Source organism: Poecilia mexicana, unplaced genomic scaffold, assembly GCF_051168715.1.
Source record: "Poecilia mexicana isolate PSO_F unplaced genomic scaffold, ASM5116871v1 scaffold_11, whole genome shotgun sequence".
Classification (NCBI taxonomy): domain Eukaryota; kingdom Metazoa; phylum Chordata; class Actinopteri; order Cyprinodontiformes; family Poeciliidae; genus Poecilia; species Poecilia mexicana.
The window spans coordinates 23,133,395-23,157,906 of NW_028263380.1; the positions used below are offsets into that span (position 1 = coordinate 23,133,395).

Consider the following 24,512-nt stretch of genomic DNA (forward strand, 5'->3'; position numbering starts at 1 on the left):
CTGTTACCAGGTAAGTGCTGTGGATCTACGGTACATAAGGATTATATTGATAAAACAATCCCATTTACTTTCTGTGTGCACTCTCATTAAAGGCACTTTTGTCAGTTTACATGGGTTGGCTCTGATAGTTTGTAGCTATCAGTAAAAATGGAAAATAATAAGATTGCCTTGCTGTAGATGGGTGGATTACCAGAAACGTTAGAAACCATTTCCCCTAAGGTCTTTGTTTACTTTTGATTTCTCTGAAGACATTCCTTAAAGTTTCTGTTTGTATAATGAAACTAAACCCCTACGTCACTCACTGGTCTGGTTTCCAAACACCTTTGTTGACCAACCCAAGAAAAATAAAACTTTGAATTAAACATTTTCCAGGTTTTTGATGCAACCGTTCTGTGTGGAGTTGAGGACCCAGCTGTGGGCAGGATATAGAAAGCATCATTTTTAAAGTGTAACAATAAGAGATTGATTATTTTCTTCCAGAACACTATTATTAATTTCTGCAAACTCAGACAATTACATACACTGAGCTTGCTATGCATTTAAGCGATTTGAGTAAGCCTGGTTGAGGATGTCATTACTTTGTACACAACATTTAAATTACTTGAGCCACACTTATAGATTTATTTTATAGCAACACATCAAACTCAGTGCCTCTTTGTGTGCCATCATGGAAATTGAGATCACACAAGGAAGTCTAGTTTATCTTTCGGAATAACTTCCAGATGTCGGAAGGTGTGATACAGATATTCACAGACAATTATGTGAATATAAACATGGGAATTTCCAGCCATTTGTCTCAGATTATATTCTGGTGAATAATATGGGCTTCAACCAAGAACAACAGTCAACACTTTGTGAAGACGACTAAACCTGGTGAGATAATTTTACTATCCACTGAGAGTCCAGCACCAACATGGATTAAAAGGCCATTTGGAGAAGAAGAAACCATACATTATGTCAAATGAAAGATAAAGCTAACCATATTGCTAAATTAGCTACAAACTGGGTTAAAGGCAACAATTTCAACCTTGTGGAGAGGACATCACAAAGTCCTGATCTCAGTTCTGTTTTTTTTTAAAACTCTGCAGATTTGTTTATTAGGTACGTTTTCCGTTGAGGAAAAGAAAAACGTAACTAATCAAAGGCTAGATTCACAGCTAAGAGACTTGCAAAATTTAACTAAGCCTGACACATTAGTTTGGAAACATTAAATTCATATAACTAGATAAAAAAGAGCCCTTTATTTGGCAGTCACAGTGACATCATGAACATATATAACAGAAAGTGTTTTGGTTGGCCCCTCCTAAGTATCCATCTGACAACGTGTGTCGGTATATATACCAATGGCCAAATAAATATTACATATCTTAGAATTTCTCAAACTTTTCATCCAGCATTCCACCTTAAAGGTTGTGGCACATAATTAAAAACAAACAAATAATAATAAAAAAAAATCTACTCTGCATGAAACATGCTGCAATAAAGCTGCTGCATCAGGGCTGTAGCTCTAGATTTATGACGTACTTTGGACTAAAATTAAGCTGAAAGTAAATTTCAGCTCACATACCGGAGCTTCGTAGTTGTGAAGTTACTCTGTGAAACTATTCCCTTTCTCTGAAATGAAGGAAAGTTACTTGGAATCTTCATCTGTCACAGAATTAACCTTCTGAAAAGAAACTACAGAAAAAGGAGAACCATGAAGAGTCTAAATCACAAGGAAGCTGCATGTGGGCCCCATCTGGATTGTGTTTAGACTAGATGAGCACATGGTGGGTTTACACTTAAAGTCTACTATTTGTTTTGAACACACATGTTTATAAGGAGAAGTTACATCAGCAAGCAAATTAGAGACTGTATATAGGTCTGAGTTAGCATAAAGGCAATATTTTTAATTTGTGCAGCATATCTAGAACCCTTAAAGATTTCACATTTTTTCAGCCCTGGGTATAAGGTGTACCAAACACTAATCTTTTTCCTCTCCCTCAAACACATATTTTAAATTTAAGATGACGTCAATACAAATTACTATTCTGGACAGACTTTGCATAAGACACCATCAAAATTAACCAGGTACAGTGTTGTCCCCGTCATTCACCTCTAAGATTATCTAGACATTCTCCTCTGTACTTTTCATTCTGGAAAATTTTGGTTTACATTTGTAATATGTTTTGTAAATGCATTTATTTTTGCTTTTTACTTTTAGCTTTACTGCATATTCCATCTCATTCATTTGATGACTGTTGCACAAAATGTGTTCCAGAAATAAAATTAATTTCCTTGACTTGCCAACAGTTTCCTCTAAGATTGGTCACCACCTTCATAATCCACATTTTCTCATTGCTAGTCAGGAAAGGAAAAACTGACATGATCCGTCAAACCTTTTAAATGAAACTAACAATTGGAATTTTTTTTTTTTAATGGAAGTTTTAATATTAATGGAAAAAGAAGTTTAAGTGATTCCTGTTATAGTCTGTTGCTGTTTTTAAACCTCAGCCTGGCCTTTCTGTTATGCTCCCATCTTACTTGCTTTATCATTGAACTTCAAGCAAACCTTCAGTCCAAAGGTTTAGATCTCCTTATTGAAAATGTGTATGCTTATCAATTTGTTCCCAGCTCCAAGATTTATGACTGTGATCAACCAGTGCTATCTTGTCCAATTTTATTCAACATGAGTCAATATTTCTTACAAATTTAGCTATTTTTACAAACGATTCACCGCCTAACTGTGTACCAAGCTAGTAACTGATCTTTGTGCTTGACAAACAGCAATCTGACATTTACAGAGAAAATCCAAACCTTTATCCTACAGGCTCAGGTATTGATTACACATTTCTTCCTGTGTTCGTTCTGCTGTCCCTTTCTTCTGTCATATACCACAATGAGCCTCTGAAGTTGAAAATTGTGATAATGAACATTGTCAATTTGAAACGTGATTGTTATAAACACAGAAATGTGATGTTATCTCTTATTTCTGGTAATCAGTTACTCTTTTATTCCCTGCTGCTGGTCCAGAGGTCACTGCACAGATATATTTGTTGTCTTGCCTCCTCTCTCTTTCTGTCTGTTATCTGTCTCTCTGTTTTTGAATTGTGTGAATGTAAAAGCAAAAGATCCATTATAGCCATGGACTGGGTATCCTGGTTACAGAAAAACAAGAAGAAAATCATAGTGAGTATCACTGGTTTTTCCTGATGGGAATCTATGACTTTAGCTTTAATGCAGCAGACATATAAAATGTTAGACCCTAAGATTCCAGCGCCTGGAATTACAACAAGTAATGTTTGTTTATTGAGGCTAAAAATACTTAGAAAAATAGATTTTTAAATATCGGTGCATCCAAATTCTTATTCGGAAGAATAAAGACTGTATATTTTTGAAATTTTCATCATTATTCAGAACAAATGCTGTAAAATATTGATTATTAATCCTCATGTGCATCTTAATAAATTAGAATATCATCAAAAATGTACTTTATTTTAACAAATCATTTCCAAAAAATTATGTGAATTAAAATGGCAGGTTTATTTCAAGTGTTTATTGGTGTTTATTTTGATGAGTATGAGTAGACCCATTATTTATTTTTGTAGCATAGACCAGGTGCACTTGGTCAGAACATATTTTGCCTGAATTACTTCATTATAGTGATGTGACATGGAGGTAATCTGTCTGTTGAAGCCAGAGTTGCATGCAGATGATCTGCATTTGTTCTAGTATCTCTAATATTCCTTGTGAAAATACTTTAAAATTTGTTGTTAAGGTTCAGATAAAGTAAATCCTTTCACTCCACCTCTGTATAGGATGCTTTTGATAGAACTCTCTGTGAAAAGGCAGCTTTCTTGGCATCTGTGTTTTATAGATTGTCCTCTTATAGATGGTGTAACTGTGTGCTGGTCAATTGTCAAATCAGAAGTCTTACCTTATTATTTGGTAGGTCATAACTCGGACATAGCGTTTCTTTTTCAGAATTATTTAATGATGTTCAATATATCAAATACATTTTGGCTTTAATTAGCTTTGAACAATAATCACATATACATGCAAACATATACTCCAGATAATGCTACTCTGTTTTTAATGACATTTTCCTTTTTGAGTTGAATTAGTGAAATTAGTTTTGAGCAGTTCTAATGCACCAGTAACAGAGGAGTAATGACCCATCGAAATTTCTTCATGAAAATAATTTAGGCCTTTGCTACCCAGTTCAAATATAGCAATATTTGAATTGTTTGATCATCCCTGGGTGGAATTTATAAAATTCAATTATAATATTGAATTCATATTCACAATTCCTGAGTGGAACTGTGCCATGCAGCAGAGACATGACAGGAATTTTATCGGCGATAGATGACTATATTGCAGTTACTCTTGAATGTTTCTTTTCTTGTCATCAGGATGTCCCTCATGTGAACCAGACTGCCTGTGGCTGGCATTTGCAAAAAATCAAGCTGAACTATAATGTGAGCTTGTGTTTGACAGATTGGGGTCGTGGCTGCAGCAATCGTGACTTTAATCCTTGGTTTGGGTCTTGGACTGGGCTTGCGGAAAGATAAACCTGAAGGTAATGCCAGAAACATCCAGGTAGATTCTGTTGCACGTCTGCATTCCAGAAACCAGTCGTGTTGCTGCATGTCACTTCATGAAACCAAACAATCATGAGTGATGTTTTTGTGGAGGCGGCAGGGCCTTCAAGTTTTGCTTAGCAACTGCATACCTTTGTAAATTGTCTGTTTACTATCTCCCAGCACATTTTAAGCCTGACACGAGTGACTCGAATGAGTCAGACAAGTTTTGTTTAGCTCAGGCAGATGGTGACTTCAATTTGTTACAGATCAGGTCTTTTCAAACACTCTGACTCATAGATTTAAAAGACACTTACTCATGATCAAGGAATTATAATCGTTAGAGATAAACCAGTTCTTTCGAGAAACATTTCTTGCTTGACCAAGTCAAAAGTGTAACTTTCATTGTTCTGGTTTCCTCCTCCTATTCATTGCCAGGAGAAAAGAAAAGCTTTGCACTGGGTGTCTAATCCGGACTCTCAATCTCACATGAGAGAAATGTTACTGACTGAAACTGTGTCAAATGACCAACTGTCACTTCGAGCTATCCATTGTGCCATGACGATGTGATGCAAAACCAAGTATGCCCCAGTTATCAAGCTAATGTATTTGAAAAGCAAACCATTTTGCACAATGGGAAACAGATTTGAGTTCTTTATGTTTACTTCATATTTAAACAATGGCTATTCCTTAAAAACAAACAAAAAAACAAAACATTGAAAACAATGTAATCATGAAATAAGCTAAAAATAAATTAAGAAAACTGCAAAGTATAATCAACCACTGAACTGACTTGACATCAAATCAGCAATTTTCTGATGTTGACATAAATATTTGGAAATAAGGAAGAAAACCAGATTTTGGAAAGATATGCTGTCTTCCGTTACTACTTATTTTCTATTAACTTAAAATAACAATGACATATATAAATTAAATAGTGCATTTAATTAATCAACAGCTTCTCTCTTTATTAAACAAATTCATTGGTGATGAGCTGAATAATAAAAACTGTTTCTTTCAGTACCTCTGCAAGAACAGATGCTGTAAAACCTTTTGACAATAAAGTCATAGCCTGCAGATGTGATATCAACTTTAACTCTACAAACAATTGTTGCCATGATTACCATGACATCTGCACGGCTCCAAGAAAGACAGCTTCACTGATTTTACTCCAACATTTGCTGTGAATTGCTGAAGTTCAGAGCACCACTGAAAGAGTAAAATGCAGATTGAAATTATAAGACAGATCCTATTTTTCCTGCCTGCAAAAGAGCATAATGATAGACTTCTCTACATTTTACTTTTGTCTTAGTGTGCAGTGTGCGTAAGCTCATAGCTGTTCCTTTCAGTCCAACAGTGGGAATGTTCGGAAAATCGCTGTGGTGAAAAGAGGCAGGCGAAGAACAAATGTCACTGTGACAATGGTTGTCTGTCTGCAGGAGATTGCTGCTCCAACTACAAACACGTTTGTCATGGTAAGAACTTTCACTCTCTTATGGAGAGTGAGTTGCTTTCTAGGTAAATCTATCTGCAAAGGCATGTCCTCATAGAATTTGGTCAAAATGTATACATTTCAGGAGAGGAATGTGGAGCTTCAAGTCATTTCTGAAGTATTTTTATATGGATCATTCAGCAGAAATCCAGGAAGAGCACATTCACTGCCCACTATAAATCATCAGAGGCTCTGAAACAGAAAGGCTTTGGTTTAGATCTGATAAATAGACTGCGGTGCAACAGATAAATAGACTTTTTCTGCTGTGCTCAGAAAAAGTCTGATAAAATGTTAGCTTTTCACTTCTGCACAATATTGCACTGAACAGCAGGGTTCTGTTAGGGATCAGAGGGATCTCAGGACCCCTTCTAGTTCTACCAAAATGTGATTAAATAAATTAGGCAAGTATTACAAGGAAATACACACAATTTTCACACATGGTATTTCTGAAGCATTTTCAATCTTTTGAAGCTCACAGTGAATAGGGGCAATGTTGTGTAAACTTGAGAGATTTAACAACTTCCAACTGTTCATACACCAGGATAGGCCTGGCCTGCGGATTTCTGTGTCCAAATATATGTCCGTTTCTCATAAAGGAGTCAAAATGTGTCTCCACATGAGCCTGAAATGTTCATAAGTTATTTTTTGAAGCCCAAGTCAACTCTTATGAGTTTAGCATACAATTTTGAATCGAATTGTATGCTAACCTCGAGGTTTATTTCTACAATCATGTGCAACACGAGTTGAAATCTCAAACTTGGGTTGCCATCTCTGAAATGAGCTAAGGTAATTGCTTTTCTTACAACCAGTCCTCTTTTGTGGGAATTTATGAGAATGCTGAGATGGCGTCACTGTGGAAACAAATGTGTGACCGTGCATTTCTGATGTCAAACTTGGACACAAGCGAGTTTATAAGGCACGAACAGTACCTTCTAGAAAACAATAAAACGGCTGAGTGGTCTTCTGGGTTGATGTAATGATCTACCAGAAACCCACTTATTGATCGCTTTTGCAAATCTTACATAAGGTTCAACGGGAAACATTTCCATAGATGAGGTTAAAATGCCCCATTTCACTTAAAACATTTACCTTTTTAAGTGCATAGAGAGAAGGGACCTTCTGTTCATAAATAAGTGTACAGACATCGACATATATATAGAGTCGCCTGTGGAAAGGTTAATTTCATTGCAGTTAAAATATATATGTGTCCAATTTGACCTCTCTGTACTGGGGAGTACAGTGAACGTTGAATATAACGGAGGAAAACCACAGAAACTCACAGGACAACTGAACTATTTTCTTCTTCTGTAGATCCATTACTTATCCATCATGAGAGGATGTGGCACACTGCACATAATACTGTGACATGCGGTTATAAAATACACCCTTTCTTCAGCACTGTTCATGTTTTCTATTGGCTGTAGGAGACACAGAGTGGGTAGAGGATCAATGTGACGACTTGTCAGCTCCTAAATGTCCTGAAGGGTAAGCCGTTACACAAAACTTGAGTAGTTGCGCTTGGATTTTCTCAAAAATTAAATGTTTCATGTAAATGTGCATTTCTGATATGAGGTGGTTCCAGCACGTCTTCTTACATGCAATAACATTGATTGTTTCTTTACCAATTTTGTAATGAGGTATTTACACAGTCAAAGTTATTACATCACCACAGCCAAATATTTTTAAAGATTTTGTGTAAGAATATTGTTATAAAAAGCTGCTTTTATGGCTTTTGCCCAATACTGCATGCAAGTGTTAAGTAGATGTAATCAACTCTGCATGCATGTTTGCTTATAGCCCTCCCTTATGATTGATGACAGCAGCTTTGCATCTTATCAGCTTGTTTATATTAATAATTAATTGAAGTATCTCTTCTCCTTCTATTTAGTATTTTTCTTTTCTTTTCTCATAGCTTTAAGCGACAGCCGCTGCTGCTGGTGTCTCTGGATGGACTAAGGGCTGAATACCTGCAGACATGGAGTGATGTCATCCCTGTCTTGAACAAACTCAGTTAATATCAAGCATATTATGTGTTCTGATTATGTACAGCGAGAAAATGACATACTGCATGTCCGTCTAATGAAGCAGTCCTTTAAATGTCCTGATCAGGAGAAATTCCAAATACAAACTTAAAAAATAATAGCACTTCTTCTTCCTGCCAGTCATGTTGATTCTGATTGTAAGCAATGACCAAGAAAGTCAGTTTTAACCCTGCAGGTGGAAGTAGGATTTCCTATTAAACTTCTCATGAAGTCATAGTCAGTAACACGTTCATTCATGCATTTTATCTACAATGAATCTGAGGAATATGAATTAATGAGAAACAGTAACATTTAATTTCCCTTTGGGAAGAATTGAGTATTTTTGAGTTGGATCAAATTTTCAGTACTTTTAAGAATTGTTGACCTGTTGCCAACCAGTGATGACATGTAAGCTCACAAGAACATACTGACGCACAAACCAGTTCCCTTATTCCAAGGAAAACTTAGGCTGAATAACATGCCTCCACATTATTAAGTTCTGCATGTCATCTTCAGGAAGCTGTGGAACATCAACTCCCTACATGCAGGCAGCATTTCCAAGCAAGACTTTTCCTAATCACTACACCATTGTTACGGTAAAGTCTCATAAAACTGCACTAACAAAACTACACACATGTGCATCTCTAAAGGCCTGAAATTTGTGTATATATAGGAATAAAAATGACTCAAATTACTAAATTACATACATCATTACATATTTAAAGGATTTTATATGTTCATGTAAAAGGTTTACATGAACATGTTTATAAAACACCTTTTAGATCACAATTTTTAATGCAAAATTACTTGAATATGTTCAATATGTTACATTCTAGTCAGATGAAATATCTCTGCTCTGAGTAAAAAAAATCCTGGAGATTTTCTGAATATGATCTCCATTGATTCCAGTTCAACAACCTCTCAACAAACTGCATTTTTAACTTGTGCATTCATATTCATTTCCCTAACTGTAGTGATTAAGGTATGCAAGGAAAGATTGTGGTATGACTTATGCATAGATATAAACTGACACTCTTATCAGTGACTAGGGTTAATGATTACGGCAGAGTTATTCACACAACTGAAAACAAAAACCACACACACGTTTTAAAAATGTAAACAAAATGTCATATTTTGACATATTGAATGGTACATAACTGGGAATGAAAAGAAAACTATTGTAGGTTTTCAACATATGACCAGAGCACTTTCTTCCACTTTTTCTGCTTTTCCTGCATGACTTGTGGCAATAAACTACAAAGGAGACATCTCTTATTCAACAGATTTAAGCTTCTTCTTAAATCTAAGTTGAACAGTTTTCAATGAGAAGTCTGAAGCTAGACTTTTAAAATAATGTAACTCTGCTTTAATTTTCTTCACAACTGCATACCTGATGGGTATGCTGTCTTCATGGAGCTGTTTTGCAACACAAAGTTCTTTAACAGATTTCTGAGGTCTTCACAGAACATATTTGTTTTTATGTTGAGATTAAGAAACATGCAGAAGGACTAATAATGACGAGTCTCCTGGAGCGAGTTTGTTCCACTGTCTTAGAATAATAATGTGCAGCTAACCCCCAAATCAGCTTGTTTTTTCTGAAAAACTTTCTAAATATGTTACTTAGGGTTTAGTTTTATGTTTCCGTATCACCGGGGTTTAGTTGCACTTTGCGTAGAGGTAATTGTTACTTTTCAGTTGTCCAACTTTTCCTGGATCTTGATTGAACTTTGCTGAACTTTCTAAGTTCTGAGTCAGAAAATTCCAGGCAATCTCAGGGAAACTGTTTTTCAAACCCACGCAAGGGAATCCCGTGGTATCTCCTTTCACATGGAGCTGTTTTGCAACACAAAGTTCTTTAACAGATTTCTGAGGTCTTCACAGAACCTAATTTTTTTTTATGTTGAGATTAAGAAACATGCATAAGGACTAATAATGACGAGTCTCCTGGAGCGAGTTTGTTCCACTGTCATAGAATAATAATGTGCAGCTAACCCCCAAATCAGCTTGTTTTTTCTGAAAAACTTTCTAATATGTTACTTAGGGTTTAGTTTTATGTTTCTGTGTCACCGGGGTTTAGTTGCACTTTGCGTAGAGGTAATTGTTACTTTTCAGTTGTCCAACTTTTCCTGGATCTTGATTGAACTTTGCTGAACTTTCTAAGTTCTGAGTCAGAAAATTCCAGGCAATCTCATGGAAACTGTTTTTCAAACCCACGCAAGGGAATCCCGTGGTATCTCCTTTCACAGTTTTACAACACCTGGATAGACTGCATTTTTTACTTGCACACCCATGACTTAACTTAGATGAATAGATTAAGTCACGAGTGTATTGCAGCAATGCTAACATGCACCAGTAGATGCTGATTGAGTAAGTCATTGAGGCATGACTTGCATTTATTGTTCAGCATTTATTTATGCAGTTGGTATTTAAGAAAATGTTGGATATAATTTTATATTTCTCATTCTGTTTCTCATGTTACCCTCATTTCATGTTCAGGGTCTGTATCCAGAGTCCAATGGTTTGATTGACAACAATATGTACGATCCAGTGTTTAATGCCTCGTTCAGCCTGGGCAATGATGAGAAAAACAACCCAGCCTGGTACCTTGGACAACCTGTGAGTCCTTCTAAGTTTGACGCAGGCTTAGAGTTTGGCTTTTATTGAATTATTATTTTTCTTTATGTTTTGTTCCAATTAAAAATGTATGTATTTATTGTTTTCCACTAGTGTATGTTCACATAGTTCTCCTTTAATTATAATCGAGATATTAAGAAGAGGAAGCAGAAATGTTAGATGCAAAGAAAAAGCTGGGGAAACGTTTTCCTTTGACTTGTAAATATCAAAATGAACAATTGTAGTAGAAACTGGATTTGCAAAAATTATTTCTTCAGCTTTCAGTAAAATATCGTCTCCTGTTTGTCTCAACAGATTTGGAACACAGCTATGCATCAAGGTCTGAAATCTGGGACCTTTTTCTGGCCAGGATCGGATGTCAAAATCAACGGAAGTTTTCCTGACATCTACAAGCCTTATGATGGGTAAGATGCAGATGCCATGTACTAAAATACAGCCAGAAAAGCTGTAGACAGCCATATCAAACACCATCCACTCGGGCCTAATTTCTGTAAAAAGCAAAAGAGGAGATTTTATCTCTCAGATTTACTGTAAGGCAGAGTCAGGATAACTTTTCGTCTTTGCGTGGGAATGTCTGAAGCCTCAACGCATCAACAGATGCAAACCTTATCAGCAGAAGGCTTAATCTTTTGGACTTTGGGAAATCTCTGTCATAATTTTTTACACCAATAGCATCCATTTACACTACATTCATGTCCTTGTTTTTCTTAAGCGTTTTGACGTCAATGCATGGCTGATTCCCCCTCCCCTCCACAAAGTAAGATAGGACTGGCATTTGCTGGATCAAAACCATTGGAAAGTGTCATATTTTTACAGAAACCTGGATGGACTGTACTGCTTATAATGCCAAACATTATAAATAATGTTTTAAAAAGTGTTTTGATGCTACAAACATTATCGTAATTGAATTCAACTTTTTCTGTTATGCACAGAACAAATTTATTCTTTACCACTTGACCGAAACTTAAAGTTAAAGGCTTAAATATTTTACATGTGTTAATTAAGGCTATGTGCTGCTCAAAAATAAAGACAACACTGAAATATCAAACCCTAGATCCTTTATTTGTTTCATAGTAAAATGCAAGGAGAACAAAATAGCATAAAAAAGATCAATGTAAATCAAAATTATTACAACATGGTTGTCAAAACTAAAAGTGAAAGACTGATCCGACTTTATTGGAAACTCCTCCAGACATGTCAAAATGAGGCTCAGTAGTGTTTGTGGTCTCCATGTGCCTGAATCACCTCTCTCCAACACCTGGCATGGCCCAGTCAAAGTCAAAGCATATGGAATTAAGATTCAGTGGTGAGACTTGAAATCTGCTGTTCAGATCAAATCCCACTTTGAAATATCTGACAGAGAGCGCTGGGCAAAAAATGTCTGCTTCAAGACTATGCTTCTCAATTAAATTCTGCTTTGTGATGATTTTATTTTATTTTATTTTTTCATAAAAACCAAAGAGAACACAATAATGCTTATGGCAACATTTCCAAAAATTCAAGAGATGTGACTACTTTTGCAAGTCACCCTAAATGGCTCCAGTGGATTTCAAGAACACTTCGAAAACTTGAGTTCTAAGTCTTTTTTTTTTTCAGATCATAAATCACCACATGTATTAAACTATAAAGGTGAATTTCTGTTTAAACAAGACAGAAAGAATTAACAGAAATGCTTCCTTCCATAAACCAGCTCTAGGAGAACTTGACATTTGAGCCCAACCCTAATAGTTCAGAACAAGATATTCCTGTTGGTGTTCGCTAGTAACACAAAGCAATGGTTGGAAGCCAAACCTACATTGGTGAGGTGGTTGTATTTTTTTTTTTTTTTTTTTTTTAGCTGATAGTGATTTAAGTGACATTCACACTTTGAACCAATGAACAAAAATATTCAAACAACCAAACCACTTTTTTTTATAACAGAAGAGCTCATGGCTATATTCAGAACCACAAACTGCTTTGGTGTCTGTGAGCAATGATTGTGGGGAGAAGGTGTATTATGATATGCAATTTTACAAACGCCAGGTCTAGACACAGAACTGCTAACGGCAGATTACACTGAAGAAGATCAACAGTTGGAATGACTCAGCTGGCAATAAGTGTAAACTAAAAGCAGAGTTCTGGAGAAACACAAACAAAGCTGCACCATAAAGAAATCAATGAAAGGTCACTGAATAAGATAATTAAAACCTCAAGACTCAGACAAACTGGTTCCTTTTGAACAGTTTAACTTTGATTCAGATCAATCCAACACCTTTCAGTACAATCCAACCATATGGCAAAACTCAAAACCAGTTACATCCAGTTTAGTTCTGCAAAAAAACAAAACAAAACAAAAAAAACACAATACCAGTTTCAGTTGATAATTTGCCAATTGGTCAAAAGTTATAAAATCATAGGAATCTCTGTCAGATGCATTGAATCTTTGATTGCAGCAACTACTAATTTGGAGCAAGCATGAAGCATCAGTGGAAAGGAAAGACTTCTCTTCAGCTTTAATAAACTCCAGCTGGACCAGGTTCTTTATGTAGGGCCATCTGCTGCAGTTGGCTGAGTGTCAGGTGGAAAAGCAGGAAGACGCAGAGAAACAATTACATGCTGTGCCAGGGGCACTTTTACAGGAACTCTGAGGCACAGCTAAACACGAAATCACATGTGTCTTCTAAAGAATCGATAAGCTATTTTGGGATAGCAAAGACAGGTGAAATTGTTCTGGATAAAACTCAAAAGGAAAAAGGAAATGTCAAGCATTTGTCATCATTACAACCTACAATATCCAATTAATATTGCATGCTTTCTAGTTTATTGATGAGACTGAGTAAGAAAAGAATCACTAATAAAACATGGAAACCTCAAACTTCTGTTCCTCCTCCATGCTCTCTCTTTTTCAGAAATGTGCCGTTTGAAGAAAGAGTATTTACAATTCTGAAGTGGCTGCAGCTGCCAGATAATGAGAGGTTAGTATCAGTAACGATATTTACTTCCAGATTATCACTTAAGTTATAAAAGTGAAGATATTAGATTGTATGTTATGGTAGAGTTTCTTTTCAGATTATCACTCTTAGATTATTGTTTTGAAATTATCATCAGATTTCTAATTTTAATGTCAAAAACTGTCCTTCAGGCCTGATTTCTACACACTCTATCTGGAGGAACCTGATAAATCCGGGCACAACTTTGGTCCTGTCGGCACAGGGGTGAGGCCATTTCAGTTTATTGTCAGACAATAAGGAAGCAACAGAATCAGATAATCTTAGACGACCTGCATGCCCTTTTAAAGCTTCTCATAAACGTACCTTCTGGTATCTCCAATTCCCCTAATCCACAAGCATTCGCAAACAATTTTATCATCATTATTTCTTTAATGTAACTTATCATAACTGATTATGACAGGGTAAAAGTTTTTTTATTGCACAGTAGGTAAAGTGCAAAGTCCATTTATAGGTTAGAATAGAACAGAACTTCTGGTGCAACAGCAGCAAAGTGACAGGCAGTTAAACCAAGGTTAGAATGACATATTTTTAAAAAGATTAAAGAACATACTGTACAGCAATTATACATTTTCAACATAAACTATGCAATTATTTAAAAAAATAGTGCACTTCTCCTTCTCCAAAGGCATGGACAACTGGGTAGGTTAAGTTAAGTAATGTCCAAAATGGGCCTGTGTAATTGAGGATTACAAAAACAACAGATTAATTACAACAAGTGAATTATATGGTCCAAGTGAATTATATGGTCCATGGGGGATCAAATACTCATTCCCATCAATTATATTCAAGTCATTATATATTCTATTACTCCACTTTCAAATTAAACTGCTGTAGAAATAGATTGTTCATGTCTTTGGGTGTAAACTTGCAGAAACCTTTTTAGGAATTAAGTGGAATTAAATAATTAACCGTTTAGGGGAAGAACTAAAGCGTCGAACAGTCACAGTGCGTAAGAAGCCTATTCTGGCCCAGCTACTTGTTGAATCCTCAAACTTTTCGCCTCCATCAGGTCCAAGTCTAATGGGTCTCTCACTCAGAAGCTCACCTTGAACTCCTGCCAAGCATCTCTAAACATCCATTCATTCTTAGGCATGGCATGCACTAGCAAACTAATTGCTTTCGCGTTAGGTCATTTCTCGATGAGCTTAGATCCCTTTCTTCCTCGGCTCATTATTCAAAAGAAGTCAAATAAATTTAATTTCCTGTGAGAAAAACTGTTAAAGTCTTAAATCTCGAGTTGATTGTCTCCTCAGAAAGTTGGCAGGAATCCATTTAGATGACATACAGCATGACCACACAGGTGGAAAAAAAAAAGTATACTTGATGTTTGACAATATTTAGCACCATTTACATTTTCCATTTACGTTTTTGTGTAGCTGGTGTTCAACAGAGTAGGATTTATAGAAACTATGAGCTCATGTGCTGTTTACTCCTGCTGGTCCATTGCCCTTTATGAGCTATGTTTGAGACACCATAATTTGACGATTAGTGTATAAGGTTGTAAAGTTAAAAGCATTTAGAAAGCCACTCTCACGTAGATGCAAACTTTGGACTTGAGATTCAAAGTGAGGATGGAGGTGGTTTTGATAAACTAAATTGAGTCATTCAGAGGAAGGAAAACAAACTGCTTTTCAGTAAACTGAAACAGAAACACTCTAAAGGTAGTGTCCCAAAACGGAAAGCAGAACCAGATGTGGAAGAATACAGGAAAACGTTATTCAAGAAAACCCAAAAGAGGTCAAGACTGAACCAAAAATAAGCTGCAATATGATCAAGGAACGTCATCTGCTACCCGTGTATGCTGTGATATTCAGAGTACATCTATAACTAATAATATTGGCTTAGGTCAAGGTTGCAATATTCCAATGAACACATTGATTGGCACATTTTCCTGATGCCAAAGCAGGAAAATGCTTTGGTATCAAATAATGCTCCATAAATGAAAGTTATGGAGTGTTATTCCAGAGCTTCATCCAAAGGAAAACATTTGGGTGATATCAAGCATACCGTTTCTGAGGAAAACCAAGGAATGCTGAAGTAACTGTGACATGGAGAACAGTTACCATTGCTTGGCAAACCTTTTCACTCATCTTTGAAGTTGGCCAATTTCATAAAATTAAGTTAATGGAGGGGTGATGTAACTCATTTTCCAGAATTTTTATTGACAAATTCCAGATGTTAGATTTTTAAAAGTTTTTTTTTCTCTCTCTCCTTTTTGCCTCACTCTGTAGATTGACAACAAACTTGATAATTTATTTCATTTTCTTTATTTTGGAACAGAAGATTCAATATTCCTGATGCATTTTTGTATGTAGACAGAAAAGCTGTTACATTTTGGAGCTTTGTTCCATTTCTTTAAAGATATTGCTATGATGATCAGAGCAATACTTCAAATAGTTTCATAAAGTAATGGTGAGCACCTATGTCAGCATGAAGTCTAGAAATTTCAATCAGCACTGTCTCTCTACTGCTGGATTTCGATACTGTTGAATTTTCATTGCCATGAAGATGAAAGCGTTGCAGCAATCTGCAGCCATTCAAAGCCATTCAACGGCACCTGCACCGCCTACACAGCATGTCGAAATGTTAGTGCTGGAGAGGAATGATAACATTTTATAACCTCATTACCAATTACCAAGTAAGTGGGTTGTAGGGACACGTCCCTACGAATCAGACATTTCAAGACAAACAAAAACAAAAAGAAACAGACCATGCCACCTGCAAAGGTCATTTTGATTAAAATAATTTACAAATATTATTCCCCTTCCAGTTTGAAGTTACAGGGAAATTAAATGTTGTGGCAACTCATTATTGAAGCTTCTTCAAAGCGTTGTTGTAGATGCCGATATGTGGGCAGGAAGGATGTCCTGTAGCAGTCTGTATTCCAGCAACTCTTTAGAAGCCTCTGACTGGAGACACACTCATGCTGTATAACAGTTTCATGTAACTAGTATTTTGAAGAACATTTTATGATCAACTCTTTACAGTCATCGTCACATTTTATAAAGAATCAATGAAGTGAAAAAGATACAGTCAACTTAATGTGGGGCATGCAAGCTGAAATATGGAACCTAAAAGAAATTATGATAAACTTTACAGCATAAACTAGGAATCCACTAATGTAAATATGTCACATCGATTAGATAAGTGGGACTGGCTAAGCCAAGGTCTCTAGTAGTAATATAATAATTATGATTCCATGTACAGTATTTGCAAAGAAGAAATAAATTTGTCAGCCATATGTACACATTTAGCCAATAAAAAGAGCCCTGCAGAGGATGGTGAGAGGAGCTGAATGGGTTATAAAACTGTCTCCATCTTCTGTCTAGAATGTGTTTCAGAGCCACTGCAGGAACATAGCAATTCTTTCCCCTTCATCCTCAAAGAAGTGAGATCTAACTGATCTTTGTCACATTCTGTCTAGAAACAACATATTGAGGGTGACTCCAACTGAAAGTCTGTCCTCTGTGTGCTTTGGCAGCAAATGACTCCCAACTGATCAAACATGAACATCCTGTTCCTTCAAAACATGCCTCTTAGGAGATGAGCTTGACCAATGTCCATAAAGCGGAGGAGAGTGGGAGGAAAACAGGGACAATTTCTCTGTCTGTTTCATTTTTGATAAGAAAGACAGTGACGTGTTTTAGAAGAAAACAAGCTGCAGGTTAGTCAGAGGAAGTTTGAAGTTTGCAGAAACAATATTGGAATTGGATGTTTAATTTCCCAAGGCTTAAACAGTATAATTTCCTCCTCCATCAGATATTTCAACAGCGGAATTATTGTGGATTATTTAGTCATAATAATCCACAATACTGTGGATTGTCGTTTCTCTCTTTTAGGAATAAGGGTGGGGTATTGCAGTGCCAGTGAGAGGTTTATGTTAGAAAATAATTTTAGGCACTTTGAATAAATGTAAGTTGCACCTCAATTGCATGTTTTTATTAGAAATTAACAAACTTCAGGGGTAACAGTAGCTTTACATTTCACTACGGTTTTTGATTTAAAAAAAAGGAGATAAATAAACTGGTTGGTTTCCAAGCAGGGATGAGGCATATAAACCAGGTCTAAAAATGTTCACAAGGTTGTTTGGCATAAAATCGATGGGAAACCAGTTAAGATTTGTTGTTTGGGATTATTTTTCAGCTGTCTAAGGTACTGTAACTGTTTTCACATTTTACCCATCCATCTGTTGAGGGGTAGTTCTTTGTTCTATCAGTACCTCTGACAATCTGGCTGACTTTGAATTTTACTGAAGCCCAAACATATCAGTTTTAGAGAACTCACTTCTTTTTTTTTAGTTTGCACCTTCTTACTTCATTTAATTTAAATTTAGCTCACTATGGAGATTTGGTTATTGACATATTTTCCCATCAGTTTCCACCAAAAGTAAGATTGAACTTTGGTGGATTCTTGGTTGCTCCAGGACACAATTTGGCACGACAATGATCTGAAAAGGTTCACTGAACTAGTTTTAAAATACATAAAGCCTCCTAAATGTCTAACATAAACCATACTGAAAATCTGCCAACTTGCTTAAAATTTGGAAACAACTAAATGATCAGTTATAACAAAAACAAAATGTATACATTCTTCTTGATTAGGTGCAATGGTTATAAAATATGCAACTTAAATAACTTTTAATTGCCAGAATCGGATTTACAATAATGAATTCACTGTTGATTAGATAATATAAGAATATAACAAAACTTTAACTTCAAAAATGTAAATTCATTTACGCAATGCTGAATGTCTTTTGCTCAATTGTGTGTGAACATGCTTAAATCTGCAAATGTCAGTATTTTTATGGATGGTTATGAATGTTTGTGAGCAACAGATGACTGCACGATGTCCTCTGGGTTATTATCATTTAACCAAACTTAGTTTTGGAGCCAACAAAAATTATGTCTGGGTATTAGACCAAATGTTTCCCCTTTAACATCATTTAATTATGTTATGCCATTTCCTGCAGAAAAAAAAAACAAAACTGAATGTTTTCCTTGTTTTTTGCAGATAAGCACAGCAATCCAGGGAGTGGATAAAATAATGGGTCAGCTCATGAATGGCCTCAAGCAAATTGACCTGCATCGCTGTCTCAACATCATTGTTGTTGCTGATCATGGTAACTCAGAACATGCTGCACAAAAAGATGTTTTGAACTTTATTTCAGATGAACATTACTCTTTAGTGCCTGTGGACCCAGTCAGTGTTTTGAGCCAGATAAATATTTTGGCTGTAGCTGAGTCTTAAAAACTAGTCATGAATCTGCCAAACTTCTAAGGAAACATAGATCCACTGAATTTCTTTTGTCTGAATGGAACCTTCATTCAGTCAAGATGCTTTTTCTTTCTTTTTTCTGCTCCCCTCCAAGTTGCATGATGAAGGAACCCAAAAATATCAAAATGTCTGACAAGTCAAGAGCTATTCAATTTGTTTCTTTTTTTAGTTGTTGCTTATTTTAATCAGACAGTTTTTGGATTAAAACTCTTCTCTTTTGCTGTGTGTCTGAGGCTGTGCCTCCAGTTTCTCCAAGTTGTCAAAGCACAAACACAGAAATATGACCAAATTAAAAAAACTGCTAACGCTGTTTTGCCACCAAATAAAACCCTGTGTGTTCATATTAAGTGCTCAGCTATAGGAGATACAAACAAACCTTGAACACGATAAATGCAGACAGCCTGGCGTCATTCCTGTGTGTCATTGTGGCTGGAGTGCAGTCTGTCTCCAAGTTCTCAGCTTACTAATGGATAAGTGTTGGTCATTATACATCATCCTTTAATGCACTGCAGCTGTGTCAATCCACCTCACGTGACGTTGTTAACTGGATTTCTGTGCTATATAGCTGTGAAAAGCTCTTGTTTGGATGGTTGAGTTCTGGAAAAAACTGCAGCGGAAAACCTCAATCTCATGTTCCTTTAACCTTTAACCATTTACTGCCTTTTATGTTAAAAAATTGCTTACAGGAAGTGGTAGACTCATTTAAATATTACTGTATTTCAACAATAATATTAAAAGCAGAAACTAATATGTTATAGAGTTTAGGCAAGAGATGTCTGAAGTTATCTGTAGCTCAGCACTAGATAAACACAAGGAAAGCCACAGTTGTAGTTCGTGTCCTGGACGTCTCTGTGGTGTCTGTGGAAAGTTTGACTCCAGAGCAATCTTCCTGCAAAACTCGTAATCGGCTTCACAAAATCTTGAGGTTCCACTTATCCCTGTTGCTTGTGAATCTTTTCCCGACAACATTCTACTCAACTTAGGGTTAACATGGTTAGATACAGGCTTTGTGAAGAGCCAGTTTTTCTTTTTTTTTTTTTTTTGCAATGTCTTATTGTAGTCCACCTTTCTAAGAGGGTGACAATGAGTCAACTCAACAGTATTTCAATTGGTTGTGTAGTATGACCTGGCATGTCTATATTAATTTGTTTTTATTTGGCCTAATGAAAATCATGAAAATTTATAGAAATAAGCAGTTAAAATATATCAATGATCCAGGTGATTGTGTTTCACCTTTTGACTCTCAGTTTCTTAAAAGAAATTAACCTTTCAGTTACACTTATTTTTGTTTAGATGTTATGTGTTCTAGTTTTTAGCACATATCAGTAGTTCTATGATGCACTTTATTGCAAGAGTCCAATGCTTTGCAGGTATGGAGGAGATCAGCTGCGACAGAAAGGAGGTGATGGAGGATCTGGTGGGAAACATCAGTAATTATTTTGTGAACGAGGGGCCATTTGGACGCATCAGAGCCAGGAATGAAGACTTTGTGTGTAAGTAGATGTGCTGCTGTTGTAGAGATCAATAGAATATTCGTTAGGCCTTGCTTATCACAATGACCGAGTAGGTATCAGCGCAGGAAGAACAATGATGTTTGTGACTTTGTGGAAAAAGTGTGGGCGTGTTTGGGTTTCAGAGGGAGGAAACCACAAAATTATCTCTACTTTGATGAACCTCTAAACAGTTGCACAAGGCATCTGAGCAACAAAGAAAGCATGGATGTAACAAATATGATATAATCTGCCAACGACCTTCGCTCCATTATTCACAATCAAGAAATGTTGCAGTGTGGGCGCTCCTCTCACGCAATTCAGATTAGGTTCACACTCCTGAATTGAACATGCCCATCATGTCCCATAGAAGAAATTTAATTTGCAAGTGTTTATGTCAAGAGGAAGACTGATAGCATACAGTTAGACATGACAATACAAGCCAACACATTACTCATGTTTCTTCAAGGGTAGAGAAATATCTGCTGTAAATGGAAACGAGACTCCTTCTGAGTGTAGACATTGGAACTAATTTTATGTGTGGTTTCTTTGTGGACCATAGACTGATTAGAATGAATTCTAGGGAAAAGAAAAAGATATTATAGTAACATATGATTAGATTTTAAGCATAATCCACAGTAAGCCTTTAGAATTAACATTAAATTATTCTCATGAAAACTAAGTAGTAGGTGTAAAGTTGAGTTTTAGGTCATAACCTAGCCAATAAGGATGTTGATTAAAAATATACGAGACCCGCAAATACACATATTCATAGATTTTTACATGGAATTCAACTCCAAATTATTTGTACATAGAATATATCTAACATATGTTAAAGAAAATCTCTTTTGGTAAGCTGAAATACCTGGGCGTGATGGCAGGCAGTTATAAATGTTTTGGGAAGGGGTCTAAAGTATTTGCAGGTTTCACCTGTTCCTGACTGTAAGAGATTTATACAGCTGGTTATCATAGTCAATTTTTAAAACAATTCCCTAGAATCTCAATTTGTTCCTTTTTGTTATCATTTATTAAGATCACACACAGATGGCATGTGCAAATAGTTAAGTTTTAAAATGATTTAATTTACTAAAGGAGAATGCTATCTACACAAACCTGGCTCCATGCAAAAAAAACAAAACAAACAAACACTAATGTAATAATAATGGTAATATGCAACAAATTAAAATTACTGCTTAGCAGCATGAAAAACTACAGCTAGTGGTAAAATATGCTGATACTTATTGTACAGATTGGCTCCTAAACACAGTTTAATGTACAGTAATTGGAAGTTTGTTATTCAGCGAATGAATAATTCTGAAATGACTAACATGTTTCTTTCTCAATAGTGGACTCTGCTGGACTTGTTGCTAATATGAGTGTAAGTATTTACATCAACAGTACTCTGAATAATTACTGTATACATGGATGCAGAAAGGTATTGCTTTTCTGACAGATTAGTTTAGGACTTTAAAGTTTACATTTAAACGCAAACATTTTTAAAATTACCTCCCATGTGTAAAGCATAAAATTATGTTTTAAGAAATTAACAGATAATATCTATTCAAAAAGTGATATTATTATTATTATAAAATCAGTATTTTTGGTTTTGATAATTTAAGTGCAAGAAGCTGGACCAGAAGATCACACCGTACTTGAAGTCCAACCTACCAAAGCGGCTCCACTACGCCAACAGTCGCCGCATTGAAGACGTCACTGTACTGGTGGAGCCAAAATGGCAGTTTGAGAGGTATTCACTGATGACTTGCAATTTGTGCATCCTGACTGGAATAAACAATTTTGGCTCACATTTTTGTGTAGAAATCCAGCTTATGTCGAAAAATTATGTCATGTGTTTTCTTTTTTCTTTTTACTTTATCAGCTACGTATCACTTAGTATGTTTCTGACCCTCGTTAACAACAAATGATCAAAAGGGATTTTCTTTCTTTTTCAGTTTGTTTGAAATCTAAAGAAATTGTATTATTTACCTAAAAGCAGGAGGTTTTGACTGTTAAATAAAAGAAATCGACTGACCTAAAAGAAAGAACAACAAAATAATGTGTAAATTATAAAAGCTTCACAATTAGAATAGAATAGAATATTGATATAAAATTTGTAAATCTGATATTTAAGCATTTTTTGCATTATTTATCTCCATTTTTCAAAAAATATGACTCCTACACATTATATTGTATTTACATGTATGAATGGATAAAGGAAGTGAAAGAAGGGCTATCTCTGTGCACAAAGCCATCAAAAGCAGACATATTTCAAAGTTCTGACAAAAATATGCCTTTGTTTTCTTGTTCTTCTAGTAATATTTTGTTTCTTTTTATGCAATCCAAGACATTTCCCATATGAATACAATAGAGACAACAATGACATGACAGTGGTCCAGTAGCAACCTGTTTAGGGCAGCTTTTGTTAAAAAGAACATCTTCGGTTATTTTTATTTATTTATTTAATTATTTTTATTCATGATGGCTTAGAAAAAAATAGAATAGAAAAAAATTACTTAGTTTATTCACCAAAAAGCAGACAAATAATGCTCTTTGGCGAAGAGCAGACAAATAAAAGAAGATATTTACAACAGTTCTCATGTCAAGAGAGCCTTTAGTTTTCATAACTGTGGAACCATTTAACCATATTTTTATTCTAATATTAATCATTCAGGAAATTATTCATCCTTTGAAAAACAGCCCAATTTCTCCTGATAATCAAAGAAAGACTGGAAGGCAATGATTAAACAAGCATTATTTTGTGGTTGTTACCATAGCTTGATTCATGCAATATATTGAGAGTTAGTCACTGTTTCCCTTAGCTGTTTACCGTTTAGTAATGCATGACTCGAAGAAAATGCATGAGAGAAATGTAAAAAAAAATCAAATAAAAATTTCCCCCCAGATTTTTAGGATCACTTAGATTCTGCTCAGGTGGGAATCACGGCTATGACAACGATGTTGGGAGCATGCATGTAAGTAAAGAGTTCTCCATTTTGGAAACCTGCCCACCTGACTTACAATGCATAACAAATACAAAATAACTGACTTTTTTCTTTCTTTACAGGCAATGTTTCTCAGCTATGGACCAAAGTTTCAGCAAAATACCTCGATTGAACCCTTTGCTAACATTGAGCTCTACAACTTAATGTGCGGTGAGTGTTTTATGTCTGAAAGAAAAAATGTGATCAACAAAACTAAGCCCAAATGTTAAATCTAAATCTGAAATGTAAACAGTTATTGTAAAAATGATTGTCTTGAAAAGCTAAGAAGCACCAAAAGTTTTTTTTTTCTTTTTTTTCCCCACATTCCCAGACGTGCTAGAGATCTCTCCATATGACAACAACGGCACACATGGCAGCATGAATCACGCTCTTAGGAAGACGTTTTACAACCCCACTCACCCTGCGGAGCAAAGTAAGCCGACTCAATGCCCGTTCATCAGTCTAACTCCTGAAGACAAGCTGGGATGCAAATGCCCAGCCCTGGTGAGTATCATTTCATGGCTTCATGTTATAGAAGTTACCCACTGTTAGTGGGCGAGAAGAAAGGACACATTTATCTTCATTTAAAAAAAAAATTAAAACAAAACAACATTTAACTGTTCAAAAGTAAATTAATTTTAAGTCAAATCAAAATGTTTCATTGGCAAACAACAATTAGAAGATTAAAGAAATAGTGGCATCATTTTAATCTTACCAGAGAAAATGGCTTGCCTCTGTTTTTGTGTTCTTACGTATCTGATGCAGCCTGTGTGGTTAAATATGTAGTCTCACAAATCGTTGCTACAGTTAGTGGTAGTTTTATTTTAATTTTATTTACTGATCTTTTTTTCAAAGTCTAAAATAATCCAAACTGCAAGATAGACTCTAAAAACACTATTTGGAAAAATAGTATGGATTTCTTCTATTTCTGAATCAACCCACAGTGATGTTGCTTTCAAACAAATAAATACATTTAAAAAGTGTGTTTCATTTCCGAGGTGTAATCGTCACACCAGGAAGTTATTTTGTTGTTTTCCTGGATCAGAATCCAGGAAAGAGACTGGCGACAGG

General features: G+C 35.6%; 1 protein-coding gene across 1 annotated transcript in view; it reads left to right on the top strand.

Annotated features, from left to right (window-relative positions):
• The first annotated feature begins 2,950 nt into the window (after nucleotides 1-2,950).
• The window catches only part of LOC106919939 (venom phosphodiesterase 2), a 32,243-nt gene continuing 10,681 nt past the window's right edge, over nucleotides 2,951-24,512 (top strand). Inside the window, exons 1-17 of the mRNA XM_088010431.1 lie at nucleotides 2,951-3,168; nucleotides 4,477-4,558; nucleotides 5,909-6,034; nucleotides 7,476-7,536; nucleotides 7,964-8,061; nucleotides 8,589-8,668; nucleotides 10,569-10,688; nucleotides 11,001-11,110; nucleotides 13,595-13,660; nucleotides 13,828-13,900; nucleotides 18,707-18,815; nucleotides 20,341-20,463; nucleotides 21,807-21,838; nucleotides 22,080-22,207; nucleotides 23,363-23,432; nucleotides 23,525-23,612; nucleotides 23,773-23,945. Of these exons, the coding sequence (XP_087866557.1) occupies nucleotides 2,956-3,168; nucleotides 4,477-4,558; nucleotides 5,909-6,034; nucleotides 7,476-7,536; nucleotides 7,964-8,061; nucleotides 8,589-8,668; nucleotides 10,569-10,688; nucleotides 11,001-11,110; nucleotides 13,595-13,660; nucleotides 13,828-13,900; nucleotides 18,707-18,815; nucleotides 20,341-20,463; nucleotides 21,807-21,838; nucleotides 22,080-22,207; nucleotides 23,363-23,432; nucleotides 23,525-23,612; nucleotides 23,773-23,945 (1,752 nt within the window). The 5' untranslated portion in view covers nucleotides 2,951-2,955. The remainder of the gene's footprint in view (nucleotides 3,169-4,476; nucleotides 4,559-5,908; nucleotides 6,035-7,475; nucleotides 7,537-7,963; nucleotides 8,062-8,588; nucleotides 8,669-10,568; nucleotides 10,689-11,000; nucleotides 11,111-13,594; nucleotides 13,661-13,827; nucleotides 13,901-18,706; nucleotides 18,816-20,340; nucleotides 20,464-21,806; nucleotides 21,839-22,079; nucleotides 22,208-23,362; nucleotides 23,433-23,524; nucleotides 23,613-23,772; nucleotides 23,946-24,512) is intronic.